This window comes from Delphinapterus leucas, chromosome 2, assembly GCF_059928025.1.
Source record: "Delphinapterus leucas isolate spDelLeu-1000000601 "Yukka" chromosome 2, BTC_Dleu_Yukka2, whole genome shotgun sequence".
Lineage (NCBI taxonomy): Eukaryota > Metazoa > Chordata > Mammalia > Artiodactyla > Monodontidae > Delphinapterus > Delphinapterus leucas.
The window spans coordinates 95,873,899-95,887,662 of record NC_143130.1 but is presented as its reverse complement, the minus strand read 5'-3'; the positions used below and the strand labels follow the sequence as shown (position 1 = coordinate 95,887,662).

At 37.2% G+C, this 13,764-nt stretch overlaps 2 protein-coding genes across 4 annotated transcripts in view; one reads left to right on the top strand and one right to left on the bottom strand.

The window, feature by feature from the left end:
- The window catches only part of LRRC57 (leucine rich repeat containing 57), a 39,600-nt gene that overhangs the window by 15,462 nt on the left and 10,374 nt on the right, over positions 1 to 13,764 (bottom strand). Inside the window, exon 6 of the transcript XR_016391438.1 lies at positions 1 to 13,764. This exon is cut by the window's left edge and continues 15,462 nt beyond it. The gene's annotated coding sequence lies outside the window, so the exon portion shown is untranslated.
- SNAP23 (synaptosome associated protein 23) overlaps positions 1 to 13,764 on the top strand; it is a 33,231-nt gene that overhangs the window by 17,808 nt on the left and 1,659 nt on the right. For 2 of the 3 annotated variants that reach the window (XM_022587353.2, XM_089904952.1), the window contains exons 2-7: positions 298 to 399; positions 973 to 1,014; positions 1,431 to 1,479; positions 2,228 to 2,345; positions 11,525 to 11,683; positions 12,763 to 12,907. In XM_022587353.2, the coding sequence (XP_022443061.1) occupies positions 343 to 399; positions 973 to 1,014; positions 1,431 to 1,479; positions 2,228 to 2,345; positions 11,525 to 11,683; positions 12,763 to 12,907 (570 nt within the window). In that variant the 5' untranslated portion in view covers positions 298 to 342. The remainder of the gene's footprint in view (positions 1 to 297; positions 400 to 972; positions 1,015 to 1,430; positions 1,480 to 2,227; positions 2,346 to 11,524; positions 11,684 to 12,762; positions 12,908 to 13,764) is intronic. The other variant, XM_089904958.1, reaches the window with a different exon arrangement.

The following is a 13,764-nucleotide window of genomic DNA, read 5'->3' as shown; positions in this document are numbered from 1 at the left end:
TTCCTTCTCAAAGTAGAAGGACCACTTTCCTATTAGAAACAGTGCTTCACTGGAAGTCCTGAAACCTGAGTTTTAGTTTCACCTCTGGTAATAACTAGCATTTAAGCATTTACTTACCATCTCTCAGCCTTAATTTCTTCACCTGAAATTTAGATAGATAGGTAGATAGATAGATAGACAGATAAATAGATAGGGATAAAGATAGGCTATTTTACCGTGTTTTCCAAGTATCCTAAATTCCATAAATATACACTCTTTGCTCAAACAAACTTGTTTTTTGTGTCCTTATTCTTCCAGAATATCCACATTTCAGTTTCTCCACCTATCAAGTTTTAATTCATCATGGATAATCTGTCAGCAGAAGAAATTCAGCTGAGGGCTAACCAGGTTACTGATGAGGTAAAGGTTTTACTTGGAATAAGTAATAATTCTCTTTCAGTTTTCACAGTGGAAGGATGAGAGGACCTTCTTAGAAGACCATTTTGGCTTCTTCCTAGTCTCTTTATATCAAAGAATGCATTTGCTCTAGAGCGCCATTACTAGCTCCTTATTTTTTCAACTCATCAAAAAGCTAAATAAGTGAAAACAATTTGTATGTTTTTTTTGTTTTTTTTTAGTCATTACTGAAGAGTTACTTACAACAAAGATATTCTAGATTCGAGGAATTCTGACATTTAATTTTAACAGAATTTTCTAATATCTGTGTAATATACCTAGATTTCTGCTTACATTAAATTTTTTATAAATCCCATTAACTTCACCTTCCAAATTTTCTCTTAAGGACCATCTGGTAGGAAGAAAGTAACCAAAATTATAGTAATAAGCTTTCTTTTTTTGTTTTAAAGGGAGAGGTGGATGGGCTGGCAATCTTTAAAAATAGAGTAGCATTATGAATATGGCCTGTGTTCAGATTTTGGGCGGCAGGGGGGCGGGAATTGTTGTAGAATGCTGAAACTCTGTGTTTTTTCCTAGTCTCTGGAAAGTACAAGGAGAATCCTGGGTTTAGCCATTGAGGTAAGAAGGTGTTTAATCATCAAGTTAAGTATAGTAACTGTATAGAAGGGGTTCTGATAGCACCGGCTGGAATTACTGTTAAGAATCAGAAGGGTATTGTATCAATAAGCTTTATTATTTGAAACCAGCAATTGCTGAAATGGTCAAACCATGCAGTAATGGGCCTTTTTTGTTTTTCTAATTGATAGTATTGGAATATGACAAGGAAGACAATTCACCATGAGTCTGCGACTTATTTTGGGGGGTTAATATGTTAAAGTGTGTTGGTTTGGGGAGATTAGTTTCCTCTGTAGCTCTAGTCCTCTGAGAAACTTAAGTTTCTAATGATTCTCTCTTGCTGTTTTTCAGACTTTGTAGGTTCTGTTTCTGTTTTGTTTTTATTTTGCTGTGCTCTCAGCGTTTTCCCCTTCTTTTAGTCTCAGGATGCAGGAATCAAGACTATCACTACGCTGGATGAACAAGGGGGTGAGTTGCAGTCATTGGCAGAAATTCTTGATTTGATTTAGGATGCCAGAAAGCCTTTTCAAATCAGCCGTGTATAAAATTAATTAAGCCTTTGGGAGTACCTTCCCTTTGTAAGATAAGAGTGACATTTTACTTCTTTTCTGCTGATTTGAATTATATCATGTTTGTTGCCTATTTGAGGTGGGGGCACAATACCCCATTGTATACCAAGTATTTATTATGTAGCAGGGCTTATTGTGTGTATTGGTCGTACATGAACTAGACATTATGATATTTTTGCATCATTTTCAGAAATCAAGTTAAGTCCTTAAATAGGTCAGATTCAGGCAGGCTTGGAAACATTCTGTTTGATTTGGCTCTGAGCAATCTGGTCTAGTTTTTATCAGTCTTATGACAGCCTTCAGGTTTTGAGCCTATCCAATAATAGAAATGCTGGGGATCTGGTCTAGTCACAGTACACTTAATTTGGTTGCAGAAGTGATGTCTAAACCAATCCTCACATGCTCCTATTATACAAATTTCTTTAGAACAAATCTTTCCACAGTCAGAGGCCAGGTGCCCCAGGATCAGTATGTGAAAGACTATTTTCATTCTGGACAGTCTGTAATACCATCTGGCCCTGATACAGTCACTGTGATGGGTTATTGGTGGATTCGAGGTTAAAGTTTTTGCTGTTCCATCATAATGGCGTTTTCTGGTTGGCACCGTGAATGTAACACAAAATGTAACTTCCACAACTTATTCTTAGAACAACTAAAACGCGTAGAAGAAGGCATGGACCAAATAAACAAAGACATGAGAGAAGCAGAGAAGACTTTAACAGAACTAAACAAGTGCTGTGGCCTTTGTGTATGCCCCTGTAATAGGTGAGTTGATAAATCAAGACCTTTTTCAAATAAATCTAAAGTGAGAGCACACCCCTCCCCACTTCCCAATAAGTATGACAGGGCCTAAATAAGGAACTTTGTTAGATCAAGTGAAGCTGTTTCTCCTTCAGTCAGATCAAACTTTTTGTATAAATGGGCATGTTCACCGCAAACCATCGCTTAAATTTGATCAATCTTTCGATCAAGTCCCAATTTCATTTTTTAATAATACAAGAAAAGGTTAGGAAATATACATCTGGGTAATACAGAGCAGGATAGAATTAGTGTCTTTTCCCTTCAAATAAGGAGAATTAATAAAATATATGTTCTGTGGTAGGCACATGAGGGATGGTCAAGGGAATAAAGGACTTGGATCCTGGCTTCAAAAGACTTACCATGTGGTTGGCTATATGAGAGAGAATAGCAAAAAGTAAGAACTATATAAATCTAGGGCTAGATCATGTGATATCAACTGAGGCTAAAGGTATAGAACTGATAAAGGTTGGTTTGGAGACCATCTTATAGGAGAGATAGGACTTGAGCTGGGCTCTGAATGACTAGAAAGATCTGGATGGACATGAAAGAAGTGGGAAGACATTTCCTGTGGAAGATTTAATTTAAATAAAGATTACAGAGGAGCTTGACTTAACTGTACTACATGATTCATATAGATGAGAAGTGGAAAATAATACATAAGTAGGCAATAGAGGAACTTTGAATGCCAGCCTAAGGGGTTGATTGATTGGAGTGGAGTATATAACCGCACACCAAGAAACTAGTTAGGAACCTTTTGTAAACTAGGCCTGTGGGGTATAACTTTATCATCAAGATTAGAGAGAAAAATGTAAGTCAAAAAAATTCACGTTAAATCAACTGATTATATATCAAACATGAAGAAGGAAACATTAAAGAAGACTCTGAAGATTTGAGGCCTCTAGTAAACTAGGAGATGAAAAGTCTTCAAATTATTTGTGTATAGTGTATGAGATTATACTTGACAGAAAGGAATTCATTCTTTTTAGTGACTTTATTATTAACATTTAAATTCTCTACTTAATCTTGGATAATATAAACTCCATGGTGTTGACAAAAGTACATGTATTCAGACAAAGATGAGGAGTCATTAATGAAGCAACTTTGAACTTTACCTTTGGCTGAAACGACGTTGTCTGGAGATTGACTATCCTTTCTGCTGAGAGTATTCATTTTTAAAGAGCTTTGTAAGCATTACTGCTTCCATCCAGTTGTCTCAGCTGGTGTGGTAAACCAAAAATGAGATACGAAGGTTTACAGACTCTCAGCATTTGTTTACTCCTCAAAGGAGTTAGGAATGGAGGAGGTTTTGCTCTGTCATGCTTTCAGATAAGTGTTTCATGTGACAGCATTCTCTGTGCCATTTCTACTGGAGAAAATAGAGTTAAATTACTTGTTGGTCAACTTTAGTGTTTGTTTTGGGCATAAGAAGCTAAGAAAGACAAGTCTGTTGACCTATTTAGACCTTGGTTGACTCTCCAAAAGTGCATATTTTAATAACTATGACCTGCGAATCAGGGTTTAGCAGATTACTTTCAGCAAACAAGTTAGAAATGCACAGATTTTTTTTAATCTAAACTCTTTTTTTAACTATGTTTTGCAAACTTACTTGCACTTTTCTCCTATGTTCTATGTACCCTCTTGGAAGAGTTCAGGGGAAAAAGTAAATGAACTTCACTGAGATACATATTAAGAGAAGAGCAAGGAAGAGGAAGTCCTCCCTAGAACCTAGAGCAAATTATCTCCGATGAGTAGGAAGAGCAGGGAATAAGGTGGTCTGATATCATAAAAAGTGGGAAATGGAGCTACATAAGTATTAATTTTATTTTTCTTTGCGTACCCAGACAAGCATAGGCAGGATTTTCTTGGACAGTATGAGAGAGAAGGTAGAGTATGGTCCTGAAGCAGTCCGTCGTCAGCCTCTAACCTCAGCAGAGCCCTTTCCTAGTGGGTCAAGAGAAGAAAGCACTTCTTAACAGTTGGAATCAAGGGGCTCCTATAACAGAACACTTGTTCTCTGAAGAGGAGAGAGTAGTGTTTCACTTTAAATATTCCGATTTTAATTGCCTCCCTTCCATCCATCTCTCCTTTACACCATTGAGTCCTTGCCCTCTATGGTATCTCTTGTCCTCAGCTTTATCTATTTTCACTCCTGCCAGGGGCGTGATCTTTCTAAGCTTAATCTGCTAATCTGTGTTTCAGTTAGGCTTATCATATAAATAGCCATAACATGAGCTTCTGAAAGGCAGAGACGGTATCTTAGTCTTCTGTATAAAGCTAGTACTAATTCTGGTACTAGTAACAACAACTCAGGTCCACAGTCTCTTAGAAGACTAAAAACTCTAAGAGTTTTTAGAAATCTAAAAAACTCTGAAAGCCAAAGGTTTGTTTTTTTCGGAATGTAGTGCCACAACTTATTAATTAGGCTACGAGATGTAACCTGAACTGAAGCTATTTAATAGTCTTTATTACACTTAGCATAAATGTTAATCTGTTTCACTGCAGAAATATTGATGTATGTGATTGTGTGGTACTGCTCAAAATGTCTCACATCCAAAGGTTTGCATGAGAGTTGTGAGCCTGTATATTAATTTAGGCTCTTACTATCCTGAGCACTTTAAATTTAATCCTTACAATACCCTTAATATGAGATAGTTCCTCTTATTATCACCATTTTACATATGGGGTAACAGAGGCATAAGGAGGCTACACTAACAAGTGGAAGAGCTGAGATTCAAAACCAGGCAGAGCCCTAGTTTTTAACTGTATGCTACATTGCTTGACTGGCAAGAAAAGAATGAACCTTTTTGTTGTTGCTTTTGTTAGATGTATTACTATGTAGAAAATGTCTTGAGTAGATTTGTTCTTTGAGATTTCTTTTTTTAGTAGTATTCATTAAAGCCATATCAGCAGATCTTTTTCTAATAAGACATGGAAATAGCTTCACTTAACAGAACCCTATATTAGAAGTGAATTTTAATTTTAGCTAATTCTTTTTAAAGGACTACTAGAATTTGAAAACAGACTACCAGGATTAAACTTTAAAATTGTGAATAAATGTCATTCTTTTAGCTTGCTACTATTTGAATCCTAAAAGCAAAATAGAACAGATCCTTATTAAAAATCCTATATCTTTGTCAGTAAGTTTGGGGTTTTTTTGTTTTGTTTTGTTGTTTTGGCCGCGTCACACTGCTTGCGGGATCTTAGTTCCCTACCAGAGATCGAACGCAGGCCCCTGGCAGTGAAAGCGCCGAGTCCTAACCACTGGACCTCAAGGGAAGTCCCTTTGTCAGTAACTTTGATAAGTTGTAATTCTAATTAACGAGTTTAAAAAGAGGCAGGTTTAAAATGGGAAGTCTCAGAATAGTAAACTGGCTGATGTCCCAGTTTAACCATTGTCAGACAAAGTATTCCTCTGTCTTAACCTGCCTCTCTTCATTCTGTGCTTAAAATGTCAAACATATCGGCACATAGTTTGAAGATAGGTTGGTATTTCTGGACCACTTACTAGAGAAGTTGAAAATTGGTACTACAGGTTTTATACTATTGAATCTTATGTCATATTAAAATGTAAATATTCAACTCTGATTAGTTAAAATAAATATTGAATTACTGTATTTTAGTCAATATTTGAGTGCTTCCTCCATCCTACTCACTGGAGATACAAAGTATTTGCCTTCTCTTCATGTTAATTTTCATAATTTTAGGACAGAATATCATCATTCAGACATTCTTAGGAAAAACAAAGTATGCTCTGGTTTAAATAGTTTTCATGTTTTTCTTTTTATCTAGATTCTCAGATGTTGGTTGTTTCTATGAAACTAGGCAGGAATTTAAATGCATTATGCTTTGAAAACTAAACCTGTTTCTGTTCTGTTTGATTGGCATTCACTGTTTTCTGCATTTCATTCTCTCACCTAATCTCTTCCTTTCTAATACGCTTACTAAAAATGAAGATTTAACATCAGAAGCTGAGCTCAGTAACTGATCAAAGGGAACTTTAAGATGCAGTCTTGTGGCGCAATTTGGGCTGTTAACCTGCTATCTAAAGGTGATGCTTCAAATGGCTTTTCTGTGCATGTGCATGGATTTTGTGAATGGTAGAGACTCTTAAAAGCTGTGCTGTGGTGTGTAATGTAAAGTGAATTTGTTCTTGATGAGTGCTGTCTGCCAGAAGATGGATTGATGAAAGGATCTTAATTTATAATACCACCCTTTGACTAATGGCTCTGATACTAAGTTTTTGCTAAAAAACACTTAAGATTATAAAAGTAAAAACACCCCTAAAGTTTCCTAAGAAGTTTTAAATAGGTTGATCTTTGTAGAGAATTGCTGCATTCTAGTTCTGATCAAAGGTAAGGGAATTCAGGCTAAATACATAGACTTTGATTTCAGCTTCCTTTCTTCTGTTAAGTTTTCCTACTCCTTTCTGGTTCCAGAATCAATATTTCCTCTCTTGAAGTATTGCTTCTAATGATTTTGGATTCCCCATGATTTAGGCCACTACCAAATTGAGGAATTAACTGCCAATGTAAGTCATCTTAAATGCCATTTGGAACAAGGTGGGATATAAATTTAAAATGTTGCCATATCTAGTTATCTCCTTTTTTTAAATAAGGGTTTACCCTCTTTATATATATTATCATCTGTTCCATAATACCTATTATGTCATGTGTTAGCTTGCTGTGGTTTCGTATTGAATTAATGCACTTAATTTTTTTATGGAAGTTAACCCTCTAGTCAGCCTACTGTTTATTATAATGTTTGACTCTTTAATTTTGGATCTTTATGGGGACTATGAATACCATGGTTAAATGTTAGAAAATTGTTTGATTTCTACCCTTTGTTTCTTGCCCTTCTTTTTCTTCTTTCCTATAACCTGATCACCTCTCTCCCCCCCTCCGCCCCCGAGCTTGGGCTTTCTTTTTGCTATTTTATTCAGTTAGTACTAATGTTGACAACCAAAACTCAAAAAAGAAATTGTTAAAGTTACTGTGTTCATATCCTGATACTTGTTTTCTATATTTATAGCAGCTTCTTAAGGGATATTTCAAATTCTTATTTCAAACATGCCATTTTTGAATGTGATATTTATCTGAAAAAATGTAGTAGTTAAAGATTATTAAACTCTTCAAAACTGACAGTCGGGGTAAATCTAACTTTCTAGATGGAGTTCTTAATTGCATTAAAAGCTACCACAAATTTGCTTAAGCATTTTATTATGAAATCTAATTTCTTCCCAAAGGGGCTGTTAATTTTGTTATGCAGAAGAGTTCTGTTGCAAATCAGAACCATTTCTTTCTTACTGTAGACCAGAAACAACCCTGGCCTAGATGTCTTTTTATATAGCTATATTCCAACTATATTCGGCTGCTTGTAGATCTCAAAGCTAGGGAATGTTAATGGGCTATAAGAATAAACATGCCAATTGGTAATCTGTGCAATTAAAGACGTGAACTTTTAACTAAGGATCAGGTTGAGTTGAAACCAAAGAACAAAAATATTTGTCTGGGCTTTCCTGGTGGCGCAGTGGTTGAGAGTCCGCCTGCCGATGCAGGGGACACGGGTTCGTGCCCCGGTCCGGGAGGATCCCACATGCCGTGGAGTGGCTGGGCCCGTGAGCCGTGGCCGCTGAGCCTGCGCGTCCGGAGCCTGTGCTCCGCAACGGGAGAGGCCACAGCAGTGAGAGGCCCACATACTGGAAAAAAAAAATTGTCTAATGCTTTACAGAACAATTTTACATCTATTATCAACAGCCCTGTGACTTATTAAGTACTGTTATCATCTTAGTTTTACATATAAGGAAAAGATGCTCAGAGATGGAAGTTTGCATAAGGTTCTGTAGCTACTGAATGACAGGTCTAGGATTGGGATTCAAGTCAATTTACTCTAAATCTTGTGGCTTAAAAAAAAAACCTTGTGTATACGTTCGCTTCCTCCAGATTAATTCCTCAGTGTCCCAATATATAGTAATACTAAGGTGTACTACCATAGTAATCTAAAATATTCCTTCTACAACAGATTGGAAGTCTCTTAGAACAGTGTTTCTCTTCCCTGGTTGGGCAGCTAAATGATCTATTGAATTTAAATAAAATCATAGCTACAACAGAAGATTCCCAGGCTCCATCTGACAAAAATTGAAGTAGAATTTTCAGAATGTAGCCTGAAATACACATCTGTGTATTCAGAATCATCCAGGTCACTTTGGTGCTCAGTCAAGTTTAGGAAATACTACCTTTTAAAGTACTTAAGACCCTTTGAAGGAAGACAAATTAGATTAAAACCATTGTTGTTTTTATTAGATACTCAGCTGTCTGACAATGCCCTTAAAAACAGGTGTCTTTAAGGGTTTTACAACTCAGTGGGAGAAGCTCCAGGGTAACAGCATGTGGCAGGACCTTGAGCAAGCAGAAGGCATTATTACCTGGAGTAGAGGTGCTGAAAGAGACATGGAACTATCACAAGGATGAAGATATGAAATCAACAGCATATAAAAATCACTGCTTTATAAACATGCAGAGCATGTCAAAACTGCATGAAAAAGTAGTGCAGAGATTTTTTTCCCCAATCCATTTGAAAATAAATGTGAAAATTCAAGTCAGCTTTTTGTACCTTTTCCCCTTGATATTGGAAGAACATCAAAGATCCAGTCCTCTTAAAGGGAGAAGGGTTTGATAACCAGTCTGATTATTTATTTATAAACTATGCTTTAATTGAACCTCATTCACAATATCATGTTAAAACAATTCGTTTGCATCTTATGCCCCTTATATCTAATTGAAGGAAGAATTCTCAGAAGTTGAAGGAATTTCAAATATTATTTCTTAAGGTTGAGGAGGTTGGAGCATGTGTATATCCCTTACTAGACCAAGAGCCCACAAGTCTGTCCCAACCCAGTGCTTCTGTGCTAAGACTCTCAGAAGCACAGTGTCTTATTATTTAGTGACATTAGAATTCCAGCCTTCAACCTTCGACCTGTTTTACAGTCTAACATCCTGATAAAAGCCTCACTTATATTACTTCTATTAATATTTCTGGTTAACTTTCTGATAAACTTATATGTTGTTTATTTTGCTTGGTTGCTATTACTCTGCTTCAGAATTTTGCCTGAGATCCATCTTATTAACAAAGAATACACGTAAATGGGTTTTTTACTAAACAGAAATTATTTATAAATATTCATTTAAATAATGTGTATATCAGGGACTTCCCTGGTGGTCCAGTGGTAAAGAATCTGCCTTCCAATGCAGGGGATGCAGGTTCGATCCCTGGTCAGGGAACTAAGACCCCACATGCCACGGGGCAATTAAGTGCACATCACAACTACTGAGCTCGTGTGCCTCAACTAGAGAACCCGCGTGCTGCAAACTACAGAGCCCACACACTCTGGAACCTGAGTGCCACAACTACAGAGCCCACGTGCCCTGGAGCCTGCGCTCCACAACTAGAGAAGAGAAAACCTGCACGCCACAACTAGAGAGAAGCCCGCGCACTGCAAGGAAAGCTCCCGCATGCCTCAACGAAGATCCTGTGTGTCGCAACTAAGACCCGATGCAACCAAAAAAAAAAAGTGGGCTTCCCTGGTGGCGCAGTGGTTGGGAGTCCGCCTGCTGATGCAGGGGATACGGGTTCGTGCCCCGGTCCGGGAAGATCCCGCATGCCGCGGAGCGGCTGGGCCCGTGAGCCATGGCAGCTGGGCCTGCGCGTCCGGAGCCTGTGCTCCGCAGCGGGAGAGGCCACAGTAGTGAGAGGCCCGCGTACCGCAAAAAAAAAAAAAAAAAGTAGTACTAAATAATGTGTATCCCACCTTGTTCCAGGAAGGATTTAACATGGCTTATTAATAACTAAATAGATTGATTTATTAAACATATAGTACCCTTTCTGTGGCATTGATGATTAAGGTCTAAGATCCAATTCTAGGTTTGCCAAACATGAATCCTCACAGGATCCTATTAAGAAAGGAGCCACTGCTTTCCTAAAATCTCTCCTTTGCTTTTGCGATTTCAAAACTTCCTCATTAATGTATCATGTGGAATAAATCAGAAACCAATGTTATAGCCATATACTACTTTGTTTTTGTTTATAGAAAAGCAAAAACTAAAATTGTGTGAGTGGAAACTTTACCTAGCCAAATAATCAGTAAGAAAAAGTTTTATTTGTGTTTTTTGTAATAGCCACTTAAAAGTCATTTTACTAGGTTCTTTTTCTTGCCATTTATACCAGTTCAAATAGTAAATCCCACGGTAAAATTCTGGCTTTGGCTGATTTTTAGCTATGTCAGTTAATCTAAACATGCTTCTATTTTTAAGAGGCTTGGATTTAGGATCATTTTTTTTTTTTAAGGTGGAACAGTAAACTCTTAAATGAAAAAGTCCTAAACCAAAGGATTTGTAACTGGTACCATTGTAGCCAAGGAACTCATTCATTGCCTTTCCTTCATAATGTTTGTTTCTTAAGAAACCTTTCTTAAAAAAATTTTTTTTATAATAACTTTTAAAATTTTATTTTTTTATACAGCAGGTTCTTATTAGTTATCCATTTTATACATATTAGAGTATATATGTCAATCCCAATCTCCCAATTCATCACATCACCACCCCCCCCAAAGAAACCTTTTTTAAAAAATTTAATGCACAATTCTAACTTTAAAAAACAGATCAGCTGAAACTACTACAGTTTAAGTAAGTGAGCAACTGAGGTCTAAGTACTGCCCACTCAGCCTTCTTTCTCTTCCATACTTCATCAACATCTGAGATGCTTCCAAGGAACCATTAAGGCATCCCAGAGCACCTTTCCTAAGGAATTTTTTTCCTAGTGTCCATTAACCCCTTTTCTGGAGAGTGTCAGAGGCTAGGAGAACCTGAAAAATCAAATAATTACATTTTGGTACTTGCTAACTGCTCAGTGAAGATTTGGTGGAAGTAGTTTAACCTTTAAAAAAATGTTTTTAATGTCAGTGGGCTTACACAGTTCATCTTTTTCCTATGCCAGATTGTGATGGAGCATAGTGTAGATAATCTAGATCTAGCTGCATGTAGCTTTTATTCTAAGGGTGCTAGGGCATCCCTAAGGTAACAAGCACTAATAATGTCATTTCTCCCTCTCCTGCTTTTTGGTATCTCTCTACACTCCTGACTCTTATATAGGACAAAGAACTTTGAGTCTAGTAAAGTCTATAAGGCAACATGGAGAGATGGTGGAGACAACTCTCCTAGCAATGTAGTATCTAAGCAGCCAGGCCGAGTGACAAATGGTCAGCCTCAGCAAGCAACCACAGGAGCAGCCAGCGGCGGATACATTAAACGGTATGCCAGCTCTTCCCGATATTTTTATTCTTTTCCTAAATGAATGGCTCTCTCTGGAGACTGGGTGTAATTATGCATGAACCCCAACTTATTAATTAGAAATAGCATTTATTCCTTTTTTTTTTTTGGATTTTTAAAAATTTTTTTTTGGCCGCACAGCATGTGGGGGTGTGTGGGATCTTAGTTCCCCGACCAGGGATCGAACCCATGCCTCCTGCAGTGGAAGCGGGGAGGCTTAACCACTGGACCACCAGCGAAGTCCCTTATTCCATTTTAATATTTGCCTTCTGACAAAATGGTGACTGGGATTGTTGACATTCAAGGATGGATTAACTTTTCTTTGTAAAGTACTTTCCAAATTATTCAAGTAATCATGTTTTACTTCTGTAAATAAGAAGATGTGTTTTAAAATGTATCATCTAGAGTAGGAGTCGACCAAATCCCTATAAGGATATCTGTAAAAGGTCAGATAGTAAATATTTCAGACTTTACAGGCCATACAGTCTCAGTCACAACTACTCAACTGCTCAACTCTGTTGTAGGGTAAAAGCAGCCATAAACAATATATAAACAAATGAGCATGGCTGTGTTCAAATAAAACCTTATTTATAAATTCAGAAGGCAGGCCAGATTTGGCTTTGGGCCAGGATTTTGCAACCCTTATTTTAGAGCAGTAGTTCTTTAGACCTAAGCATGCATCAGAATCACCTGGGAGGTTTATTAAAACACAGATCGCTGGGGTCCCTTCCAGTCTCTGATTGAGGAGATCTGGAGTGGAGTGTGAGAATTAGCATATTTTCATGTCTAACAAGTTCTCAGGTTATGCTGGGAATTACACTTTGAAAAACCACTATCCTAAAGTTATTTCTTAATCTTAAATGGCTTTAAGATGTTGTGCTCTCTTGGATTAGTCTTTCCATTTTTACTATGGAATGTTTCCCAAGAATGGTAACCTGCATCTGTTGGGTCTAACACTTGCTGAGGTCATTTTGGTTACTTATTTTTATAAAAACTAAATCCAGACTCACTCCATTTCTAATTCACCCCAAAGTACTGAATTAACTATCTTTTTGTGATAGTATAACAAATGATGCCAGGGAAGATGAAATGGAAGAGAACCTGACTCAAGTGGGCAGTATCCTAGGAAATCTAAAAAACATGGCCCTGGACATAGGCAATGAGATTGAGGCTCAAAATCGACAAATAGAACGGATCACAGAAAAGGTAAGAGCTTTTTAGTGCCACAGGAAAATGGGACATCCGGTATAGTGTTTAGTAATAGACATCTGTGCTAGATGCTCTGGGGGAGAGCAATAGGGATAAGATCCTGTCCTCACAGGCCTTGCAGTTTTGATGAGTTCTAACACATTGAAAAACAATAGTCAAGTCCTCCTGTCTCTTACTCAACTGGTTCATTTAGAAACCAAGACCTTGGGACGAAGTGGTTTTATTTAAAATTTCACACATGAAGCTCACAATCTCCTCTAACCTTTCTGTGAGCTGTCGGGTTTGTTTTTTTTTTTTTTCCCCTGAAAGAGCGAGTTAGCTTTTGGAATTTTATTTTGTTAACTAATAACAAATTAGTAAGTTCCTGAATCTTCATCTCATGAGTCAGTAGGTAAAAATCAGTTCTGCAGAATGGTTCTCATGGGGTGGACACACAAAAACAAGAGTAACAAAAAAGTGTGGTTGCTATTTTTTACTTCATATGATATAAAATATACTGAAATTGTGTTCTGTGTTTGGTTGTGTCACATCTAAAAGCTGTTCTTATTTATTGTTACTTCATTAAAATCTCAGTATACTTTAAAGGTTGGGGTAAGTTTTTCAGCTTGGCTTTCTGTTTAATCACTTATGATGGATTTCATTGAGGCAAATAATGGTTCATAAGATGTTTTCAATGCTGTTATGTGGGTTTAGGCTACATATTACCCATCATTTTAACTTACATATTGATATGGACGGTGATACATCTGTTCCACAGATCTTGGGGTAGGTTATTTCAGTCTCTGGGTGAGATCTAGGCTAGCTCCAGATGAGATTCTATGATTCAGTTCAGGGGACTCCCGCAAGGTCCAGAT